The sequence below is a fragment of the Sesamum indicum genome, linkage group LG15, assembly GCF_000512975.1.
Source record: "Sesamum indicum cultivar Zhongzhi No. 13 linkage group LG15, S_indicum_v1.0, whole genome shotgun sequence".
NCBI classification, from domain to species: domain Eukaryota; kingdom Viridiplantae; phylum Streptophyta; class Magnoliopsida; order Lamiales; family Pedaliaceae; genus Sesamum; species Sesamum indicum.
The window spans coordinates 4,413,872-4,421,035 of record NC_026159.1 but is presented as its reverse complement, the minus strand read 5'-3'; the positions used below and the strand labels follow the sequence as shown (position 1 = coordinate 4,421,035).

At 36.1% G+C, this 7,164-nt stretch overlaps 2 protein-coding genes across 2 annotated transcripts in view; both read left to right on the top strand.

Moving 5' to 3' along the window:
- LOC105178331 (protein CROWDED NUCLEI 4) overlaps positions 1-1,622 on the top strand; it is a 6,118-nt gene extending 4,496 nt beyond the window's left edge. Inside the window, 4 exon segments of the mRNA XM_011101798.2 lie at positions 1-8; positions 11-144; positions 261-420; positions 1,071-1,622. The exon segment at positions 1-8 is cut by the window's left edge and continues 1,354 nt beyond it. Coding sequence (XP_011100100.2) covers positions 1-8; positions 11-144; positions 261-420; positions 1,071-1,148 — 380 coding nt within the window. The 3' untranslated portion in view covers positions 1,149-1,622.
- LOC105178330 (transcription factor RAX3-like) lies at positions 4,519-6,196 on the top strand. The gene is made up of 3 exons (XM_011101796.2): positions 4,519-4,955; positions 5,061-5,190; positions 5,274-6,196. Exons 1-3 carry the CDS (start codon positions 4,820-4,822, stop codon positions 6,010-6,012), a joined length of 1,005 nt encoding a protein of 334 aa, XP_011100098.1. The 5' UTR covers positions 4,519-4,819; the 3' UTR covers positions 6,013-6,196.

The following is a 7,164-nucleotide window of genomic DNA, read 5'->3' as shown; positions in this document are numbered from 1 at the left end:
TGACAGGTCGTCTTCTCCTCTCTCTGCCCCTTTCTCATGGCTCAAACGATGTGCTGATACACTTCTTGAGCAAAGACAGAATAACAAAAAGAGGAGGAAAGAAGACGATGTCATAGCACATGGATCCGAAGACAGCACTCCATGGTACCTTCTCTCCCAGAACACCTAAGGTCTTGAATGATTGATGACTCTATTATTTTATGGTGATGCTGCTGCATTTGCATACTATCCTATGCAAGCTCACTTCCTTTTTAATGCAGTTCGCCGGACAAGTGCTCAAACACATCCAAGATTGAGCACACTGTCATGCCATTTAATCATACTCCAGTTGGTGCAGAGACTAGTATATATATAGATAAAATCATCACAATTGAAGAAGTAACAACAGTTGGCGTTGAAAGAGTCACAGGGGACGATGAGGTACTTTCTGGTTGTAAATTGACATCATTTGGGTCCTATGTGCAGTTGAAGTCCTAGCAATGATTTGTTGCTATCCTGCAATTTGTTGCAGTTGTGTGGCTATGATGCTTTTTTGTGGAAATTGATTTTCTACCTGGTGGATAACTATATGGAATTTTCTGTTACTACTTCTGTTTACATAATACTGTATGTCACTAGTAGTAATTTTACTTGCTTTTGTGTTTCATTTATCATCTTGCGGCAGTCTCTCTGAAATGACACTTTGTGCAGTAATCTTGTTAATCCCTTTCCTGTCCTTCCATCTAACTGGCTGTATGTTGTCCTCACTTTATGTAGCATTGCCTGTTTCTCCGTCCTTCATGGACCTGGTAAGAACAAATCTATGTTTGATCCATCCATACCATTGCGGCATTGCTATTTTCTGTTTAGTATCATCTTTTGGTATTGCATATTTAAAGTGTCTTTGGTGGCCAACAATTTGACTGTGCGCAATGTTGGACTGTGGGATGTCTTTTGATGCTTGTAACGTGCGACCCAAAAAACATGTTTGCTAAGATGATTGAATACTTTTTATATGATTGCAAAAGCATATGTTGCACCTTGCATACTTCCGGTGTCATTTAAGAAGTTGATCTGATTTGATACTGCAGGAAGGTGCAGTCCGGCATGATGGTGACAAAGTTGAGAACAATGGTAATGTGGCATTAGAGATCAATGGGAAGCATTGAGAGAAAGAATCAAATGGACAAATTTTTAATTCTGCTTGCGTTTGTGTGTTGTCTAGTTGACCTGGAACGGTTAGAGATAAAAGTGTAAACCCTCTCTCTCTCTCTCTCTCTTTCTCTCTCGTTATATTTGCTTGAGCATGGTCTTATAAAAATTTTCTTTGTTGTAGGTTAACAGTGCTTATAGGTTGTGGAGGGTTAGGGTAATTTGTTTCTTGTAGGTTCAAGCATGTAAATGACTCAGGCTAACATAATTACAAGTTATATGTAACTGTGTTGATATAACGGTGATGTAGTGTGGAGGAGGGTTTTTTGTGTGGATGTGCATATTTTAGGTGAGTGGTAGTCTTGAGATGGAAGATATGAATAGACCTTGATTATTCTGGTTGTGTATTTTGAGGAAATATTACTTGTGGGGTGAATTGATGAAGATGGCTTTGTGTTTGATGAACTAAGAGTGTTATGACTTGTTCTTCACGACTCTGTTTTCTCATCACGACTTGTTCTTCTCGTTTTTTTATTTTTGATTAAATTCTTGCTGGGAAAAAAATATATGAATCGTTGTAGTTGGCAACGTTCTCGTTTATCTGGAACCTGTGATAAGATACAAAATGCTCCATGCTTGTGAGAATCTAAGTGAAGAAGTGTTCTTTTAACTGTGAAGTTTTCTGCTACAGAACACTTCTTGCTGGGAATCTGGTCCGAATCTAACTCGGTTACAGTCCTATGAATTAATGTGTGAACAAGCACAAATTATTGGGAACTCAATGCTCCACCTACCCAAACAACATACTTTATATTATTATTAATTCATGGAATCGTCTAATCCTACTTTTGAACTGAGGGGGAAAGTGCCTGGAGAAGAAGAAAAGCTGGGTATGACCCTCACTGCCACTGCCACAATAATTCTCTTAAAACTCACCTGGCCCTAAGCTTTCACACTCACCACAACTGAATTCATTGATAGAAAAATAATAATAGATCAATCAAACAGAAACAAGAGTCGCACTACCAGCATAAAGCGTGTGAACAGCGGAAGAAACTCACATTTCAGCAGTTTTAGTTGAGACTTGAGATAGATAGCTTTGCTCTCTAAGTCAATGCTTGTGGGTTTATTTTCTACTGTCCACTTCCACCGCTTCTCTGGCTACCGTGAGGCGTTGAATATTACTGCATTTGGTGGGCATAAATAGAGTACTGGACACCTTTAACAAAATAAATACTGGATAATATTGTATAAAAACATAAAACTTTAGGTGGTTTCGATTCTAATTATCACCATCATACACTAAAATATGCCTCTGATCCAAGAGACACATAGGTCGGCTGGTTAAAAATTTCTTATCAATACAACCCTCGTGTTTGCAGAGAAAATAAACCATATAATTGAGATTGCTTAAAGTGATACTTATAGGTTACCCATCAGTGCAATGTTTATGCATACTGATGGAAAAAATCAAATACGCAATTTTATGAGAGAAAGTGATTCATTTTTACCAATGAACTAACTTAAGATGGGCCATGTATAGAAAATCTTAAGCACATGAAAGGTTTTGTAACGTAGAGGCCCACCACTTTGTAATCCGGTTTTTATTTATAGGGAAAGGATCATACAATGATTAATGCCTTTTTTGCTACTTTACGACATTGATTAATTACTGTTTGTTCATATTTTGTAATTTTTCCACACTATTTATATAAGTATAGAGGTGAAGTGACGAGTTTCAGAATTAACTGTTTGAATTGCTTTTTTATTTATACAAATTTACATAGTTGAAAGGATAGCAATTAAGAATTACGTAGGTGGTATTAGCATAGCATATGGACGTACGTACGTTTGGACTTTGGTGTTGTAGACTGCTTTTAGCATATGATATGGGGGTAGCTTTTTTGAACCAGTCATAGACGCCGGCTCCTTCTGCAATTATATTGCTCAATCATATGGAGGTGTTTCTGTTATTTTCCACACTCAAAATTGACTATATATATGCCTGTATAAATTTATTAGCACCCTAACAACCGGATGATCGAGCTCACCCTTAATCATCAAGTGATGGAACAACAGGACGTTTTTAATTTAGGATAAATTACATTGACGCCTACAAAGTTAGACATATTTACACAAACACCTCTTATTCTTTATAAAATAACAGGTACACCATTTGAAGGGGATTGCTTGAGTAAAATTTTGTTATTGATAGTGGTGTACTTGTAATTATTGCAACTGCAATAGTGAGAATATACTTGTAATTTACAAAAAATATGAAATATTTGTGAAATTAGACCTGATCTCATGAGATATTGATGTATTGTACGTTTTAATTTATTATAAGTGTCTAGATCTACTTTAATTAAGCTACCATAGATTTTGAATTTTGACATGACTAGCAACAAGTTCAAATTAATTAATTACGGTGGTCAAAAGTTGAACATATGATATACGTATATGAGTGCGTGATAGTTGAGATAATTGAATTAGGAACATTCCTTGACCTTGAATATTAATAATTACAGTCACCTCCATATCTTTTGGCGCTAGCTGTCCACCTCTTTTTTGTACTTTGTTCTTGTTTTTTTCCTTGGGACAAGCTGTAGACCTTTAAATCAAAAGTAGAAATCAATCAAAAAAGTCCAACGTGAAAAGTAAGGGTGGTTTGGTCTCGAATCAGATAAATGAATCTGATCATAATGTAGTAATCTGTAGATCAAAATGTATAGGTATTTGTCTGAAATTTGATAAGTTTATAATGCACGACTATTAATGTACAATGTTAATTACCCTTATAATTGAAACAATTATTGCCTGAAATTGATCCAGAATTTTAAAACTTTCATCTCTCTTTGGCCCTCATATATCTAGCTTAAGTGCAAATTTTGAGAACTGGAAATTTCAATATTTGATGGCAGGCGTTTATTTATTTTTGTAATTCTTGATATGTTGGTATTTATAAATTGTTGATTTACGACCGTTGTCAATTAATATATGATTATACAATGTACTTGGTATTTCAAAATTTAATAACAAAATATTAAGTTATGAGAAGCTTGAATTCACTAATATATGTATATATATATATATATATTATAACAATAGTATATAATTTAATCACTCAAACACTAGCACTTATTATAATTTGGAGACCCTATTACTTGTATGCTAAATAATAAAAAATGTAATGATTTATTTTTCATTTATTCATGTAATTAATTATAATACTATAATCGTTTTTCTTAATTAAGAAATCATGAGTCAAACGCGATTTTAATTTGATCTCTAAGAAAGATTATGAATTGCGATTTTGTAGCATATCAAGTACACTAATAATATTTGTTTCAGAGGCGCCGGGGTATAAAGTATAAGCCCCTGATCATGAGATAGTGTGTAAATTGTGGAGATTCGGGAGTAAGGATTAAAGACAATGAGAAAACACTGCTTCTTCTCTTCTGGCATTCAAATTGCTGCATTACTTTAATACATAAACAATTCCTCCTTTTTCCCACACTCCACTTTTTCAAACCCCATCTTCCTTCCATTCCTTCTCCAGCTATCATACTCTCTCCCTCTCCTCATAGATTGCACAATACACCCACACCCACACCCACACACACAAAATACGATATATATAATTAATATAGTTGAGCCCTCTTGATTCTAAGTAGTGCAGCAGATCAACATGGGGAGAGCTCCTTGTTGCGACAAAGCCAATGTAAAGAAAGGGCCGTGGTCGCCTGAAGAGGACGCCACCCTCAAGTCCTACATTGAGAAACACGGCACCGGTGGTAACTGGATTGCCTTACCTCAGAAAATAGGTACTTACAGATCATACTTAATTCTCATTGACTTCTTCTGCTTCATTAATCCCTCCCCTTAATATCTTAGCTTAAATGAATCTTGTGCTTGTAATCATTTATTAGGTCTTAAGAGATGTGGAAAGAGTTGCAGGCTTAGATGGCTGAATTATCTGAGGCCCAACATCAAGCATGGTGGCTTTACTGAAGATGAAGACAACTTGATCTGCAGCCTCTATATAAGTATAGGAAGCAGGTAACTAATAATTATTAATTAGTTACTCTCTTGGACGTAAATTAATTGTATTCGGGTTCTTGATTTGTGTCTGAATATCATAGATGGTCTATCATTGCTGCTCAACTACCTGGAAGAACCGATAACGACATAAAGAACTACTGGAATACAAGGCTGAAGAAGAAGCTTTTAGGCAAGCAGCGCAGAGAATTCACACAGGCTCTACGCAACAGCCGGCAATTGGAGAACAGCAAAGCATGTGAAACCAGCTACTCAATCAATGGCTGTTTCAGCCTATACCGTCAGTCACCACAGCCGGTTGCGCTGCCCTTGCTGGTGGAATCTTCTGCGAGTCAGGAAAATCAGGCCTCAAATTCCTCCCTCCCCCATATGTTCCAGCCTGAAGAAAAATTATCTTACAATCATGATCATACACAACCAAACAACCTGGAGCAAAACTTTGGAACTTTTCACTGCATGTCTGATGTTTCTTGTGCTCAAAACCATGAACAGCTCTGCGAGAACATGACATGCTCAAGCTTCCCGAATAGCTCTTGCTCACAACTGGGAAGTGATCTTAATACCAATTTTCCAGCATTTGGTGGCATCCCAGAAGAGATAATGTATAGTATGCCACAACAATTAGATGGACTAGACGGTTTCTCTGCGGTGGACGTGGTCAATTGCAGCAGTATTAGTTCATCAGTTTCAGAAAACTTGGGAGACACAAGTTCTATAATTTACGCTTCAGCTCTCACTCTCACCAATTATGGAGTTTGCCATCAGAAAGTGGCACAAGAGTGGACGTATTTGGATGAGGCTAGGTTACTAGGATACTCGTAATGACAGCGTTCTTGTTACATCAAATTTCTTGGCTTAGTTGCAGGGAACTCAGTGTTCTAGTCCAGGTGTACTTTTTTGGTTGAACAGGGAATTTCTTTTTTTTTTTTTTTGTTGTTGTACTATCACTTTCATCAACTGAGATGCTTTATTTCTGAACCAAATATAGTATATTAATAAGGTCATATTTTATTTTATATATACGTCTCATATGCTATTTCCTTTTCGCTAATCAAATATTTTGTTGCATCTATAAATTAAAGTCTAGAATACACTATAAATTGAGAAATATTTGTACTGTATCCTATCTTTCAACATTTTTTTCCCCAGACAGGAGTATTCAATGCTGCTGAAACTGGGATCCTCGGAGAAGATAAATATGTAGATGGTATTTATACGACCGACATGGATGCTGCAATTTTGAATCTCCTCAATATTCAGTGCCACAGTCTAATCAGAGGGATCCTTTTTCCATGTCTAAAAAAACATAGTCAAAATTCAGGAAGTTGCGTCCTGGAAATAAAAAAGTAGAAAAAGATGCTTTTGACGTTTTGGCCACAACTCCTTAGGTTTTAGCAAAGTAGAGCATCCAGAAATGGCGGTATGTTTTTATTGTTATGTTTATGTATGGCGAGTTACTGTGAGAATTGGTCTGCACTAACACATCTTGTCCCCCATCTCAACTTGTGCTCATACGTACAGACAAAAAATCACTACCTCATCATCAACTATTACTGTCCCAAAAACATTTTTATAAACAAAAGCTAACTGTGTGTGAGTACATTAAAGTTTTACGCTTTTTTAAGGCATGCATATATGTCCCTCCTGCGCTCTGTCTGCACTAATTAATTGGAAATTAAGTTAATCACATTCCGGGATCATAATTACCATCATTAATTATGAGGGTGCTTTGGTTCCTTTGCTGCACATTGGATTTTCCCACTGTATCCTCTTGCTTAACTAGAGAGGCTGGGAAAAAAAACGGCCTGGTCTTTTTCAATTACAGGTGTATTCGATGAATTTCGTGTGTGAACAGACAATACCTTGAATTTTGAAATTCGATTATATCGCAGGCTGCATCAAAAAAGAATAAATTTAAAATTCATGATTCGATTTATGTATATGTATTGCTGTATGAATGTTTTCTATTATTTA